This window comes from Aquarana catesbeiana, linkage group LG12, assembly GCF_042186555.1.
Source record: "Aquarana catesbeiana isolate 2022-GZ linkage group LG12, ASM4218655v1, whole genome shotgun sequence".
In the NCBI taxonomy this organism is placed as follows: Eukaryota; Metazoa; Chordata; class Amphibia; order Anura; family Ranidae; genus Aquarana; species Aquarana catesbeiana.
Window position 1 is genome coordinate 25,138,978 of NC_133335.1, and position 16,793 is coordinate 25,155,770.

At 42.3% G+C, this 16,793-nt stretch overlaps 1 protein-coding gene across 2 annotated transcripts in view; it reads left to right on the plus strand.

Moving 5' to 3' along the window:
* The window catches only part of LOC141114014 (tyrosine-protein kinase Srms-like), a 36,756-nt gene extending 20,278 nt beyond the window's left edge, over nucleotides 1-16,478 (plus strand). The window contains exons 8-17 of one of the 2 annotated variants that reach the window (XM_073607435.1): nucleotides 94-247; nucleotides 1,125-1,287; nucleotides 1,752-1,976; nucleotides 3,649-3,755; nucleotides 7,205-7,368; nucleotides 8,681-8,834; nucleotides 9,457-9,615; nucleotides 10,651-10,832; nucleotides 12,975-13,128; nucleotides 16,006-16,478. In XM_073607435.1, coding sequence (XP_073463536.1) covers nucleotides 94-247; nucleotides 1,125-1,287; nucleotides 1,752-1,976; nucleotides 3,649-3,755; nucleotides 7,205-7,368; nucleotides 8,681-8,834; nucleotides 9,457-9,615; nucleotides 10,651-10,832; nucleotides 12,975-13,128; nucleotides 16,006-16,175 — 1,632 coding nt within the window. In that variant the 3' untranslated portion in view covers nucleotides 16,176-16,478. Of the gene's footprint in view, nucleotides 1-93; nucleotides 248-1,124; nucleotides 1,288-1,751; nucleotides 1,977-3,648; nucleotides 3,756-7,204; nucleotides 7,369-8,680; nucleotides 8,835-9,456; nucleotides 9,616-10,650; nucleotides 10,833-12,974; nucleotides 13,129-16,005 lie in introns of those variants that run through there. The other variant, XM_073607436.1, reaches the window with a different exon arrangement.
* The last annotated feature ends 315 nt before the right edge of the window (nucleotides 16,479-16,793 follow it).

Sequence of the window (16,793 nt, forward strand, 5' to 3'; positions counted from 1 at the left end):
TGTTTTGCCTGTACAACACTTTTAGGACTGGAGCAAATAAGGGCTCCTGGTTCATCCAATTAAATGTTTCTGTACCTTCACCTTCTTTCTTAGGGAATGCCACCTACGGAAAACAAAGACGAAATTCCCGTAAGATGGATGCCTCCAGAAGTCTTAGAGTATTCTGAATTTTCTGATAAAATTGATGTGTGGTCTTTCGGAATTGTCCTTTATGAGATTTTCACACTGGGACAGCATCCATATAAAGGTAATGTCCTTCTCCTGGCTCAGACGTTTCCATCTACCAGCAGACACCCCCCCCCCCCCCCCTCCCCACCCAGAGTATGAAAAATAAGATATTTTCCCATAATTACCCCGGGATCAGCTACTCTTATGCCCCGTACACACAGTCGGATTTTCCGACGGAAAATGTGTGATAGGACCTTGTTGTCGGAAATTCTGACCGTGTGTGAGCGCCATCACACATTTTCCATCAGAATTTCCGACACACAAAGTTTGAGAGCAGGTTATAAAATTTTCAGACAACAAAATCCGTTGTCGGAAATTCCGATCGTGTGTACACAAATCCGACGCACAAAGTGTCACGCATGCTCAGAATAAATTAAGAGACGAAAGCTATTGGCTACTGCCCCGTTTATTGTCCCAACGTACGTGTTTTACGTCATCGCGTTCAGAACGATCGGAAAAAATCCATGGATTTTGTTGTTGGAATGTCCGATCAATGTCCGACCGTGTGTACGGGGCATTACTCTGGACCCTCAAGAGTGAAAAGCATCGAATAAGGCAAAAAGGAAATCATTATATAGGAGATGCAGGAATTATTAAATTTTTTGCAAAGCAATTTAGGTTTAACCCTTATTGCACGTTTACATCATTGTAAACAGGTTAGGCAGAGGTATGACCCATCAGTCTGCTGCTGCTTCTTCCCTTTTGGGGACTCTCTTTGTGGGGTTCTCTGCACCAAGTTCCCGGGTCTGGACTCAGGCAGTCAGACTTGAAACTCCCAGGTGAAATTAACCATGCCAGGAATTATGGCAGGAAGAGAAAGCTATTGAATAATACAAAACATCCAAGAATCTAGGGGTCGACTCTTTTACCATTAATTCTCTTTTGTTCATTTGCAGGTCTAACTTCCAAGGTGCTGGCAACAAAGCTCAAAAAGGGATACAGACTGCCAATGCCACCACTATGCACAAATAACATCTACAGATTAATGCTGGAATGTTGGAACGAGGAAGCCAATAAACGACCTTCATTTCAGAAGATTGTGGAAAGAAAAATATTAGAGTAATGTTCACCAAAGCCAATCCTCAAATGAATTAATAAGAATCTGCTTAATTTGCTCTTTCTTGCCACTGTAGGGAGGGTAAATAATGAACAGAACCCCGTCAAAGCACTCTCCTTCTCCAGCATTTTGTTTAAGGCCATTCTGCATTGCCATTGAAATGAGGGGAAAGCATAACCAGCCCTTTCAGTACAATGGCTGGGGTGGGTACAGACACAGTACATAATGGCTTTTATGGCTAATGGTATCAGTTGGGTGTCCTGGAAATATTGACTTTTTTTTTTTTGCAAGCCTATCTATGATCAAGATTTGGATTGTACTATATTTTTTTCATCAAATCTCTCACAGTGGAAGCTTTCCATATATGTATTCTGTTAGTTAACTTCTCAAAAAGTCTAATTCATGATTGTTCTGTTTGGTCATCCAGTAGAAACAATGTAATTGTTTTGTGGCTCTTTTCTCTTAGTAATCACAAACGGTTTGGTATTTCTGACAAATACCTGAGTGTAAAAGACTGGCAAGCCACGGGTAAGGATGAGATCAGTATTAAAGCCAAGGAACGATTCCGAGTCCATTCAATGGAAAAGAATCGCTGGCTGGTGAGCAAGGTGGACGTGACTGGAGGAGATGTTATAAGGGGATACGTGCCTTGTGATTATCTGGTCAGGGAGAAGTCGTTGGAGGAGCAGAGGTAGGTCACACAGATAGATTTGGAGCTTGGGGTGGAGGATGATTTTTTTAAGTCACATTATAATGTGTAATTATTTAACTGGTAAGGCTCTGCAAACTAAGATCTATGAGAGGTTCCATCACAAAAATTATGAGAATCGATTTGAGAAGTTGCTATGATAGCCTACCGTAAATGGTTATGATCATCCACCTTAAATGATAAAGATGGTTCACCTCAAAATTTAAGCAAGTTCTCCTCAAATAGGTTTGTTCACCCAATACCTGCATGAAAACTGATGGGAAAACTGTGCAGATTTCACTTGCAGAGACATCAATTCACATGCGCGTTTCAGTCAGTTTTTATGCACATTGACATCAGTCAATTATGTGCTCTATTCACACCAATTTTGATGTCATGTCAGTTTTTTTTCCTGTGCAAAAAACTAAATACACATTGCAGATTTCAGCACAGAAAAAAATCTGCATGCTGTGGTGTGAACAGGGCACATAGAGAACAATTGGTACTGACGTATCTGAGACTGCATCATGGTGTGAACGAGGCCTAAAAGTTATGAAGGTCCACCTCAAGCATTAGGAATCTCCATCTCAGGCATTACAAAGGTCCACCTCAAGCGTCAAAGTGATACTAAACACACACTGTCTAATTTACATTGTCCCTTCTCTTTCTGCATATGGATGATGGCTCTGTATCTTCTTTCCTATGTGATATACAGCTGTCATATGATCCAAATCTTTCCCAGCCTTTCTGCAGGGAAACATAAGCAGAAGGAGTTTCTAGTCCTCTGCTGCAGGTCACATGTTTATAATAAAAAAATAACAAATTAAAAAAACAGCCTTTGGAATACAGATTAAAATATAAATAATTCATATCAACAAACTGTTTTAAATTGTCATACAAATATATATTTGAAATCAAATCTATATTTATTTATTTTGCAATAATATGGTGTGTCATTTACCACTGTGTATATGCCCACATGTGTGACTCTATAGTCACAAGGGCTGCTCATATGTGATAGGGAGTTAATGCTCAGGGTAGAAAATAGACTGAACACTGAGCATGTGCAAAGTCGCCACCACATCTCTGCAAAATTCAAAGCTGAATTGGGGACTTGGACAGAAGGGGGAGATAGAGAGCAGCAGAATCAGCCAGGATTTGCAAAATACAGAAAATGAATCTCATAGTGACCGAATGAGTATGAACACCACGTAATACACCAGTTATTGATAGTGTTTTAGTGATGTGGGTTTAGTGACACTTTAAGAAGGTCTACCTGAAAAGTTATGAAGGTTCATCTCAAAAGTTATGCAGGCCCACCTCATGAGTTAAGAAGATCCACCTGAAGAGTTATTAAGGTCCTCCTAAAAAGTAATGATGTTCCACCTCAAATGTTACAGTGCCAGTCCTATATACTCTCTATTCACCCCTGGCATTACATGTATTGCCAAAAGAAACCACAGAGCCATATAATAAAAATCATAATTATTGGAAGGAAACAACCACTCACATTGATCAATTAGAAAAACAGCTACATTTTTACTATCTGAAATGAAACTCCAAGATTACCTAGCCGGGTGATTAGTAGTAGAATATCAGACCCCATGATATTCTACTACTAATGCTTTGGCCACTTATTGGTATGCTTTGGCCACTTATTGTTTTCTCTTCCCAGTTGGTTTTCTGATGTGTATCGCGCAGAGGCGGAGACCCTCCTCCTGTCCCAACCAAATGGTTCTTTCCTTGTCAGACCAAGAATAGATTCACTCTACTGTCTTTCAGGTAAGGATAAATGGTTAATGTAATGAGGGCCTGTGGTGTTTGAAATATACTAACAACCTTTTAGACTCAGATTGTCTTTTTGAATATACGGTAATTTATTTGTAACAAATGGATGCTTTGATGCACTTCCTCCTTCCAGCTGGTCTGACGTTTAGATGATAGTCAGGCCAGTATACTGTTGGATAGTTTATCCTCTCCTCCTATATTTCTGTCAATTAGATAGAGTATGTTGTCTTTTTTATCTGTGTCCCTGTGAGATGTTCTGTAGTCCTCACAGAAAGAAGTCAAACTAGTGCTAACTGATAACAATGCAGCATAAACAAAGAGTGCAGGAAGTTATCAGCTCTGTGGATTTCTGACAGGATCAAAATATATTTTTCTACATTTTTTTGAACAGATATAAGTAAACATTTTTAACAAAATATTTAACAGATCAAATGGAAGCAAATAAAAGGAGTTCTTCGTTCAGTTTGTAGACAAGAGTTGGGCTGCAATTTGTCTACCGACCTGAAGGTGGCACTTTCCTGCTTTCTCAGGCTGGTGGAAATACAATTGGGACAGATAGATCCCCTGTTATGGGCTATGGGCACAAAACTTTGGGAGGCCGGAATCTCTTATTGGATGCAGAAATCTTGTGATATTTGGGTGGCCACCTTTCACACAGAAATGCTAAAATAGCACTCTGATTCACTCAAGCATGCCCCCTATCTGGGGGTAATAAAGAAATGAAGACGGGAAAAAGAGTAGGAGCGGTGTTCGCCTTAAGGGTGTCAACTAAGTGGGGTATTTTCTCATAGCTATACTCAAAGGAGGATGAGCAAGCATCTATTCTGCAAATGGAGAGAAACCCCATCTGGTGATTTGTGGGATATGTGCAGCAGTAGCAATAGGATGAGCCAATGCTGTATCCTAGCCTAGGCCGACAAGGCCCAGGCCTAGGGCAGCACTTTGCAGGGGGGCAGCATGGAAAGAGTCCCCGCCGGCTTTCGCTACACTGTTATTGTAGCACCAGTCTTATGGAGTGGACTGGGCTGAAAGGAAAATTAGTCTAGCGCCCCCATAAAACGGCCTTACTGCTTCCTGTATGCGGGCGGCTGGCATTCCGCAACAGTGAAGAGGGGTGTGCGCTGCTTCTAATTTTCACTGTCCTCTCATCCTGGACCACAAACCTTCCTCACTGTGCTATATGTTTTCTGCTGCACCATTGGCATGGTTAGATCTTCTTAGTCCTCTCCATAAAATTATCAGAAATTTGTGCTTAAAGTAGAACTATAGGCAACACTTTTTTTTTCATTTTGGATAGAGTAGGGTTATAACCCCTGTCAGTTTATTTTTTACCATCCCTGTCCCATTGCAGAGATTTCCCTTCACTTCCTGCCCCAAACAGGAAGTGAGAGGAAATCGATGCAAATTAAGGGAATCCATCCCCCCCCCCCCAGGCCCCCAGAACTAGTGTCCCCACTAGGGCGGGTCTTAAACAACAAGCAGCAACAACAGCATAGTCACAATAGAGTGCCCAACCACGTGACCGGGAACCACAATGGCCAGAGGTGGTCAGGGAATCAGATAGTTAACAGTACAAAGGCAGTACAACAAGAATACTAACATATTCCTTATATAACACACAGTACATAAAAAACATAACCAAATTATATCATCATGTCTTAAGAATTTTTCCTTTTGAGCCACAACCATGTCATGATAGGACACAGTGTGTGAAGGGGGAGGAAAAGAAGGCTGGAGAGGGGGAGAGAATGGGAAAATTATTTATCTGCATTCCAACTGGATCTGGATTACATACATAACCCATATCGCACAGATTGGTAAGGTCACATACTGTGGAATATACTGTATGATAGATTATTTTAGCAAAACCCCCATCATTAACCTATAAAAAGGGTTTGCATGACTGAGTTTCGTAAATGCCAGGGGCACATGTGGCATCCAATCGCTCGATCCACAGGGTTTCTTTTTGCAGGATAACTCTATCCCAATTTCCCCCTCGAGGGTCCTGGGGAACTACAGTTAGGGCAATGAAGGAAACACATGACGTGTCAAACCTAAGGTAAAGATCTAGGTGTCTGCTATCCAGAGTAAGCATCTTGCCATTAGCTGAATAGTAGATGTGGTCTTTAATTCGTTGCCTAAATTGACGAGCCGTTTTACCAACGTAAAATGCCCCAGCATATACAGGACATTAGATATACAACCCCCTGTGTACCACAATCTACCCTAAACTTGGGACAAAATTGTTCCCCATTGGGAAGGGTGAACTTGGTTCCGGGACAGACCCATGAGCAAAAATTACAATTACCACATTTGTGGATGCCCATGCCCTTGTTTGTAGAGATGGGGGTTGGAGAGTATTGGCTGGATACCAATCTATCGCGTAATGAATTGGCTCGTCTAAACGTCAGTTCGGGTCTCAAGCCGATATGTTTCCTCACAATGGGATCCTGATAGGTGCTAGTGGTTAGCAAGCATGTTTCTAACCTCACGATGTTGTGATGAGAATCGTGTAACTATCTTTAATGTAGACTTAAATTCAGATTTCTTATTTTTGTTTTGATAAAGCAGAGTGTTTCTTGTCTGTTCCAACGCCTTGTTGTAGGCCTTGCGCAGGAGTGATTTACTGTAAACACTACCCAAAGGGCATGTTCGTAATAGATTGGCTTCCGATTTAAAATCAGCTAGGTATGTGCAGTTGCGGCGAAGTCTGATATATTGCGCGTAGGGGATCCTGCGAATTAATGCTGGTGGGTGTGCGCTGGCTGCATGCAGCAAGGTGTTACCAGCAGTCTCCTTCCGGAAAAGGCTGGTTGCTAGGCAGCCATCCAAATCCTTAAAAATTGTTAAATCCAAAAACGTGATTTTGGCTGTGCTGTTGGTTGGGGAAGTTCGGACAGTAAAAGAATATCATTATTGTATTATAAATTGTATTAATACTGTCTTGTTTTATTATTATATGTAGAAATGTATTGTTGATTTTCTATTCATAGAATATGCCCCAAGCTCCTGAAGAAGCGTTTGAGTACGCGTAACATGTAGAGCTGAGCTGAATCATGACACACATCGCCTTTCATACTCCATGATACTATATTAATTCATGGAGATTGCTCCTTGTTCCTTTATTACTAAGTAGTCCACTACCTTTGATCCATAGGTAGTGTGTTATATGCTTCAAGGCAACATTGTGAATAGTCAATGATTTTAATATTGTTTCGAATATATTTTTGTACATAAAAATGTATATACTTTTTAAACTACGTAGTTAGTGTTGTGCCTACAAAGTCCATCATCCAAATTCCTTTCTCAAATTCAAATATATCGGGACGTGGCATATATGTACCTATTTCTCGTATCCACAGTACCACTCCGATGATGCAAATTCAATCTGTCAGGTACTAGAAATCCACATCTTACACCCGTTCTTCTTCTTCTCTCTCCAGTGCGGAATAACAAGGGAGTCATGCACTATGCTATTAAAAGAGGAGATACGGGAAGATTCTTCAGCTGTGAAGAAAGATCTTTTATCTACATCCACGATCTGGTCATTTACTACCAACATCACTTAAAAAACCACGGCTGCCTACCGCTCATACCATTTATAAAAGTAAGAAATATCTAAAAAAAAATAAATAAAAAAAAGCAGCCTGCACATCTGTCTCTAAAAGGCCATCTTAGTAGAACGGCATACTATAAACGGCCAGTCCCCCAAAAACTGAGATTTCCTAATTGATGAGTTGAAACAACTCCGTCACTGATTCAAAAAATAAGGGCAATCTGTAAAAGAAGACTTGCTTATACTTACCTTTTCAACCTGCCATTCCTTTGTTCTCTTGGAGAGGAAACCTGTCGGTAAAGTTTTCAACATTCCACACACTAATAGATATGTAAATTGCTCTGTCCCCCACAACTTACTGTGGTTCCATTTATTGGCCACTGCATCTCTACTGTAAGTTGAGTAACACAAATGTTAGCAGGAACACCCTAAATTCCAGGTGGACAGTAGCAGAGCCAGTAAGTATGTAGGGAGACCACACTGTGACCACACTTGTGTGTATCCAAGCCAGTGCCTGAATCAGCCAACCAGAGTACACCTATGTAAGGTCTGGACGCAGGCACTCCAGTAAGCATTAATAGCGGTAACTGTAGCCCTACAGCCCCCACTTCCCTTTAGGTAAGCAGACCTATCATACTAAATTGCCCCCGAAGGCTTAATACACAAACCTTTATACACAGGCTGTAGAATATCTCTAGAGGACCCAAGGTAGAAGATAATGGATGTACCATACAGCAATAGCAGAACCAATATGGAAGACACTCCGGAGGATTCAGGGCTGGCAGCTAGCACCAGGCATAATCCATTAACATAGCAAAGGTCAGGCAGCAGACATTAGAGAATTCTGAGAACATAGCAAAGGTCAGGGCAGGCAGCAGACAGTAGAGAAATCTGAGAACATAGCAGAGGTCAGCACCAGGAACAAACCAACAAACAGGTAAGGCACTTTTGTTCAGCAGGAAACACTATGGCAAGCACAGAGGTACGGCCTGCACCATTGACCAATCCCAGAGCTGGGGGGAGTGTGATCAGACTCAATACCCCACAGCTGACAGACAAAAAGAAAGGGGGAAGTAGCCGCTGGGAGGTTCTAGGAGCTTGTTTCCTGTTGCCCAGCCACTGGGATGCTAGCCAAGCAGAGGAGGAGCAGTCAAGACATAGGGCACTGCTGAGTTGGAAGCAGTCTATGAGGGCCGCTGGTGGACAGTTGAGTGTGTAGGTGGCTTTACAACCTAGAACTATAACATCACAAAGCTGGTTACTGACAGGTAAATGAGAATGTGTCTAAAGCCTGAAAAGCTGCTCTATATTGCATTTTGGTTCGCCTTAAATTTACTCACAAGAGGATTTTCTGTCCTAATAGGATCCCAGCCACATGCAGGAAAGCTGGGAGAGGCCCTCATCAGACTTTACTTTGGAGGAAAAATTGTGTTGGGCTAAATTTACTGAAATGTCTTTTTGGAAAGGCAAGTTGACAGAGGGAAGAAGAAAAGTCCTTGTCCAGACCATTTCTAAAGGTTTGTGGATGACTATGTAACATTGATGAAGTAAGGTAGGCTGAGAACTTGTATTCTGATGCCCAGGTTAGGGTTCAATTGCTAGTGTGTCCAACCACACCCGTACATTGTTCCCAAAAGTTTAAAGTTCACTGTACAAGAATGAGTTTCACATAACAAAATTATCCATAATGGAAAAAGCTGCAATGATGCAATTGCTCTGGTCCGTACCTTGCTGGATTTACTACTCCATCTGACAATGACAGTGTTCTGCAAAGTGCTTTAGGTCCAACATTACATGAACCAATCTGTCTGCTGAAGAAGTCTAAGCTCTACCATCCATGAAGTCTAAACTCCACCATTCTTCCCTGGAGAGTTAACCATGTAACAGTTTCTTATCTCTATCATGGGGGGGTGCACACTTTGGCCTGAGATGTAAAATTACTTTGTAACGGCACTGGTCAGAAGATCTAGTTACCTAAACCACCAAGACATATACTGTAAGACTTTTAACCAATAAACCTTAGCCAGAGGGCTATGGGTGACATACACTAAGTCCAGTTGCACAAATTTGAAATGAAATGTCCTCTATCCTACGTATGTCTTGGCACTACCTCTTCATTTCCTTTATCTCATTACACAGAGTTTTTGGAAAGAAGAAACGTAATGGTTGGGATTGAGATTCTGAAGAAACTGAATCACAAGAATATCATTGAATTGTATGCCTTGTGTACCACCAAGGATCCTGTCTATATTGTCACAGAGATCATGGAGAAAGGAGACCTTCTCAGCTTTCTACGTGGTCAGTAAAAACCTCTATTTTCATTTATAAAAGTAGAACACAAACATAAACACAGCCCTATGTTTAACAAGCAGGACACCATTTTATCCAAACAGTAGTTCCAACCTTAGAGAACCAACTGCACTTCTTGAATTCTACAGCTTGGACAAAAAAAACTGAGCAAACTAAACTTATTTAGTTGTCAGAATAAGATAAGACCATACTGGACCACCAACTCCATGATGGGTCTCCAAAGTACACCTTGATGTGTATCTAAAGCAAATAATAAGGACATGATAATATCAAGATGATAAAGGCAGTTGTTGGGTGCGTGCTTGTGACAGCGCGGTTCCCTGTCATGGTGTATGTGGCCCAGAGTTCTCAACTAGGCAGGTTGAGTGGCTTCCAAGATGATTGTGTAATTTTGAGGAAACAGTTTTTTCCGTTTACTCCGTGGTTGGTAGAATCCGGTTTAAGACCTGGAGCCTGGAGATTTCATAGTGATTTGGGTGGGAAGAAATCTCCAATCCTAAGACCAAGTTTTGGGAATAGACAGGAAAATGATTGTGCGGGTGTGTGCGGGTCTTCTTGTAGAGGCAGGATGAGGGTTTTGGGCTCCAACCTCCCGAGGAGTCCAAGTGGATGCAAGGGAGCGGCCACTATTGTGCATGACTGCATTGTGCAGTCTGACAGACCAGACAGAGGGCCTAAGGTTGAGGGCTGGAGCAGTAGGGAGCTGCAGGAACGAGTGCCAACAAAGGTACAGAAGAACAGGGACACTATTACATGGTCAAGAGGCCCAAACCCTGAGCAGTGGTGCTGACCAGAGAGCGAGGTAGCTTGGTATTTTTTGTTAACATTGTTTCTGTGTAAAGTTGAAACCCCTGCGTGGGAATCCTGAATGGACTGTTTATTTTTGTTTAATAAAAGTGGGCCAACAAGCCCTAAAAACGGCAGAACTGCCATGGACTCTACTCACTGGTGAGCGCTACCCTGAGCTAAATAACCCCCAAACATTACAGTATAAATATTCTAATTCCCACTTTATTGCTGTAGGGGAAGAAGGAACCCACCTAACAAACCCAGAACTCCTGCACATTGCTGATCAAGTGGCAGATGGCATGGCTTACCTGGAAGTAAAAAGTGTGCTGCATCTCAACTTGACGTGTAGCAGCATCCTGGTTGGAGAAAACCTAGTTTGCAAAATCTCCCAATTCGAATTTGCCATCCAGAAAAAGGTTTGACCCAAAGAGGACTGTCAGTCAAAACAAAAAGCTTTTTCCCACAGAGGGTAAAATCGATACAAGTAATCTATACACATGGCATGGATTAAAAAACAAAATCACAGATGTGTTCCTTTCTCTGTCCTGGAGTAATTCAAACTTGCCTTGCCTTTCTTAACCTCTTCACGCCGGCCGCACACATATATGCAGCCTCTCGGCATGTGGGCCTTCATGCTGAGTGGCCGAATATATGCGGCTCTGTGTAAACCACTTACCGTGCTGAGAGCGCGCTCCCTGCATGCTCCCTGCAGGGTAGCCAGTGGTTACCGGAAAGCTCCCGATGCATACTATTGATCAGGAGCTTTCATATCATGTGACCGCTGTGACAGCCAATCACAGGGGTCACATGTACAGAGTGCCCACCTCCCGGCTTTAAGAACCTTTAAAAGGCCGAGAGGCAGTCGGTGGGAAGGTGTTAAAAAGTTACTTTTGAACAGATCACTATAACCAGATTATTCTCTGTGGTATTATAAGAAAAACTGCAGTATCGGTACTCCTTTAGCCTTTGAGAGTAAAACCTCCCGTTGCAGGGGATGCCAGTGATTTTATTTGCAGCTCTGTGCTGGTTTCTACGAAAAGCATTGATTTAATCACAAAAACAAGAAATCATATGCATTGAGTGTACATAACACATCCATGCTACCATATTACCATGAAGCAACAGTTACCCACTTCAGCCCCGGAAGGATTTGCCCCCTTAATGACCAGGCCATTGCGATACGGCACTGCGTCACTTTAACTGACAATTGAATGGTCGTGTGATGCTGCACCCAAATGAAATGCATGTCCTTTTTTTCCCAAATTAGGAATTGGACTTTATAGGCACACCCATATACATGTAATATGTTTTTATTTGAATAGTGTTAAAACAGCAAGTACATACATAAAGTTAAAAAAACATTCTAATGATTGACCTAAATAGCACGCTACCACCAGTAATACTAGTTATTCCCAAGTATAAATACAATAGTTTGAATTGAATATTCCAAAGATTGAAACGATTGTGTGGTTGCGGCATAATAACGGTCGCTCATAAGGGTCGCTCTACATGTTGCGTGTGTCAGCACTTCTTCAGGAGCTTGAGAATGGTGCGGTCGTGTGACACTGCACCCAAACAAAATTGACATCCTTTTTTTCCCACAAATAGAGCTTTCTTTTGGTGGTATTTGATCACCTCTGCGTTTTTTAATTTTTGCACTATAAACAAACAAAGAGCGACAATTTTGAAAAAAAAAATAATTTTCCAAAAAAGAATGTATTCATCAGTTTAGGCCAATATGTTTTCTTCTACATATTTTTGGTAAAAAAAAAAAAAAAAAATCACAATAGGCGTATATTGATTGGTTTGTGCAAAAGTTATAGTGTCTACAAAATAGGGATAGATTTATGGAATTATTATTATTTTTTACTAGTAATGGCGGTGATCTGCGATTTTTAGCAGGACTGCGACATTGAGGCGGACAGATCGGACACTTTTGACACTTTTTGGGACCATTGACATTTATACAGCGATCAGTGCTATAAATAACCACTGATTACTGTGTAAATGATACTGTCAGGGAAGGAGTTAGCACTAGGGGGTGATCAAGGGGTTAAATGTGTTCCCTCAGCGTGTTTTAACTGTAGGGGGATGGGCTACCAGGGACATGACAGAGATCACTGTTCACGATCATTGGAAACAATAGATCTCTGACATGTCCCCTGTCAGAACGGGGAGTTGCCTTGTTTACAAAGACAGTTCACCGTTCTGCCTGTGTATTAGGCGATCGTGGGCCGTCGGCGGACACCGAGTCCGCCCGACCCATGGGCACGCTCCAGCAACGTGCAGCGGGCGTGAGTGACACACGCCCGCACGCTATCACGCCTGCACAAACCGATGTATAGCTACGCCGATTTGCGCAGGAGAGCTGACCTGCTGCAGTATAATGACAGCGGCTGGTCGGCTAGTGGTTAAAGAATGCAAATTGAAATAGAGAGGTGGTTTTTTTTTGGGGGGTTTTTTTCGGCGTGGTGCACAATTTTAGTGGTTTAGGCAAATGTCTTATTGCATAAAAGCTAGTATTTTCATTAATAACAATGTTTTTCTTTATCCTACAGAGTGATCCTGTTAGTCTACAAAGCGTTACTGTTCTAGTACAGTGGATGCCTCCAGAGGTTCTAGAGAGGGGGATATTTTATGACAAAACAGATGTGTGGTCTTTCGGAATTGTCCTGTATGAGATTTTCACCCTGGGCCAAACCCCATACACAAGTAAGATCATTTTCCTCTGCAGCTCTAAAATTCTCATTCTCCCAGTAGGAAAAAGAAGCAGCGAGATGTTTGATTATAACCACTGAACTCATGTACTGGTCATGCTTACCAAGAATATTTTCAATTTAAAAGGTGGAACAGGTCTTTATAGGGGCGCCACCTAGAGTGCTCTGCAAAACCACAGAGTAAGCGCTAATTCCACGCGAGCTTTCATGGGGCTAAGCAGCCTTCCACAATTACCATGTGACAGTTCTCAGCCTGGAGGTTGGACGTTTAAGCTCTGAGCACTGCATTATAAAAATGCAAAGAACAGAACCCTAGAGCACCAAGTAAGGAAGGTCCATACAAATTACGTAATGCGGGGGTTGGTGTGAGCACGTGATTGGTTGACCACAACCCTGCAATACCACCATTTGTTAGAAGTGATTGCTGCCTCTCAGACCTGTCAGAGCCGTAATAGGCAGAGCTGATGGCTCCTCCTCAGTTCTAATGGGTCAAATGACGCTGCTGAGGACTTCCCTCACTCTGACGGGCGCATCTGAGGTCTGGTGAGTGAATTTTACAGAGATGGGGGAAATTTGACCGTGGACAACTTTAGCTTAAAGGGGTAGATGTTTGTACTGGAAGGGTATTTTTGTTTATGAAGGGGAGATGAATGTTAGCTACTCCTGACCTCTGCATGGTGTGTTAGGTACTACTGACCTCTGCACTTTGCATTACATACTATTGACCCCTACACTCTGCATTTTGTACTAGTAATCTCTAAACTCTGCATTACATACTACTGACCTCTGCATTACTTGAGATCCATGCACACCTCGAGATCCCTCCTTACTACTGACCTCTGAACTCTGTGTTACTTACTCATGATACCTTCACTCTGCATTACTTACTGTTGATCCCTGCACTGTACATTATAGACTACTGACCTCTAAACTCTGTGTTACTCCTGACCCCTCCACTATGCATTACAGACTACTGACCCCTGAACTCTGCATTACTTACTTCTGACCCCACCACTCCGAATTACATACTGTTGGCCTCTGAACGCTCACTTCTTAGTCCTTACCCCTTCCCTCTATGTTACATACTACTCTCCCCTGGACTCTGCGTTACTTACTACGGACCCCTGAATTCTTCAAACCTTCTTTACTTGAATGCAGACTTGCTAGGTTATCTTCTTATTAAACAAAAAAGCATGCTGTATCTTGAGATCTTATGATTTCTTCCATGTTGTTCAGGTAGGTCTCCATCTCTCTAGGATTGCCAACTCCTCCTCTAAAGTGAACATGTTGATTTGTTGTGACAAGGAAAAGCAGAGGGTCCTTTTATAAGCTGGAAGTTGTAAAAAACAGTTGGAAGTGCAACTGACCTGAGAGTGACACACAGGAAAATCTAGTTAAGAGGAAAAGAGTAGGGATGGGCCAAACACCCCCCCGGTTCGGTTCGCACAAGAACACCTCGAACAGTCAAAAAGTTCTAGCGAACATGCAAACCCTATCAAAGTCTATGGGACACGAACATGAAAAATCAAAAGATCTCATTTTAAATGCTTATATGAAAGTTATTGCCATAAAAAGTGTATGGCGACCCGGGTACTGCGCTAGAAGAGTAAGCTGTCTTCACGAGAGTCTCTCTCAAACTCTTGGGGAAACCTTGGGTAACCCAGAGCATGTGGCTCTACAGAGAGACACCGTATAACAGCAGCTTTTTTGACCTGGACACAAGGTTCATTTCTCGCTAGGAAGAGCATTTTTGTGTAGTTCAATAGGGAGGATCAGGATGTGGGACTGAGTCTTAAAGGAGAATGGATATTTGCCCATAACTTGCCTATATTTCTGGAATGTTTTTAAACATGGTTTTCACTGAAGGCAACCTCTGTTTATGCATTTTTCCATCTTATTGTAACCCCCTGGTCCTAAACCAGGGCTGTCATTTAAAGTCAATTTTTGGCTGGGCCGTAGGGAGCTCAGACTGATTGCACAGTTTATCTGGTCTTTCCCTAATCTTAATTAGGTTGCGCATTTCTCACTGTCACCAGTAGGTGTGACGGATACAACAGGCCAATATGAGATAGTAGTATGTGATAGTACAACTGGACTGAGTTATGAATATTTATTCTTCTTCTAGCAAGTCCAGTAGGAGGTCCTTGGCCACTGTTGCATTCTGGGAGAATATATATATTTGGGCAGGGCCATGTGCTCGCTCTCTTGCCTCAGGCCCTCTTGGCCTGAGGATGTGCTGCTGAACGGAAATCTGCAAGTAGGCCCAGAAACCTGTCTGGGGCCTACTAATCCTGAGGTGGTCCTTAGGCTGTCTTGCCAAGCCAAACTGAGAAGATCCAGGGGAGGACCCTTGCTGGAGAGAGCCAGGATGAAGGCTGGTCTCTCAGAAGGGCCTGGTGATTCATTTGGAGGATGCACCTACATCTAAAACATGCTTACAGTGTTGCAGCGTCGGCTTAAAGGTTCTGAAACTGTGAAGTTGGATCTTGTTCTACATTTGAAAACGTGTTTGCAGTATCACCGGGCCAGCTTAAAGGTTCTGGTACTGTGAAGCTGTACTTTTTCTGGATCCAAGGAGTCTGTAAGTAGTCTGCTACTGGTATCTCAGACTCCTCTTTCCTACTACCTTCTTCCAAGTTCTACATTAAAGCTTTATAAAGATCAAAAGTGACTGCCGCCCAATTTCTGTTCAAACCTCCACAATATAGCCATGGACTCAGCCCTCGTGTAAATGCTAGCTCACTCCCTGCCTTACACACTGATTTCAGTAGACCTGGGGGGGGGGGGGGGGGGGGTGGACACTACATTATGTTTAGTTTGATCTTCCCAGGTGTAAGGCAGGTTACTCTTAATATTTTTTTTGTCTTCCCAGCTCTTAAAAGTTCAGAGGAGGTGCATACAAAGGTGACATCAGGATACAGACTGCCCCAGCCATCCCTGTGCACTGGTGACATCTACAGTTTGATGCTGAGGTGTTGGCACCAGGACCCAGATAGTCGACCTTCATTTCAGGAGATTGTGGAAAGCAAAATTTTTAACTAGCGGTCATCACAGCCGGCTCTTCTTTGAAGCATTTCTATCCTACATTTTATGTAAATCTTACATTTTCGCTAAATTGTTATTTCTTTGTCTTTCCTACCATACAGAAGGCGAGAATGTGTTTGGAGATGGCGCCCTCCTGTGGAACACAAGACTATTTGGGTGCCTCCCCAGTGTGTGGCATGGTTCTGCCTGTCTTTTGCAGTTAAAGTTATATACTGTACAGGGTTATAACTTATACTTTTCAAAATATATAAGCAAACCCGGGAAGTGTGCCATCTCCACTTTATTAAATCTTAAAAGGAAATAAAAAAATTTAAAAAAAAAGATCATCTACGTATTATGTTTTATTCTGACACATACTATACTTTATATTGCAACCAAGAACTCCAGGCAAACAGCTAAACGCACATTTAAAATAGATATAAGGGAAGTGTTTTTCCTGCCAAAGGATTTTAAATTCTGCTGGTCTTGTGATCCAGGCACCCCCCATGCATTAAACAGCCAATTCCTGGACCTCTCTGAAGCTTGGACCGCAGTCAAGCAATACATCTTGGTCTAAGATTTAGCCAATCCTATGATTGGACAGTGATGGAACAACACACTGATGAGGTCACCCTC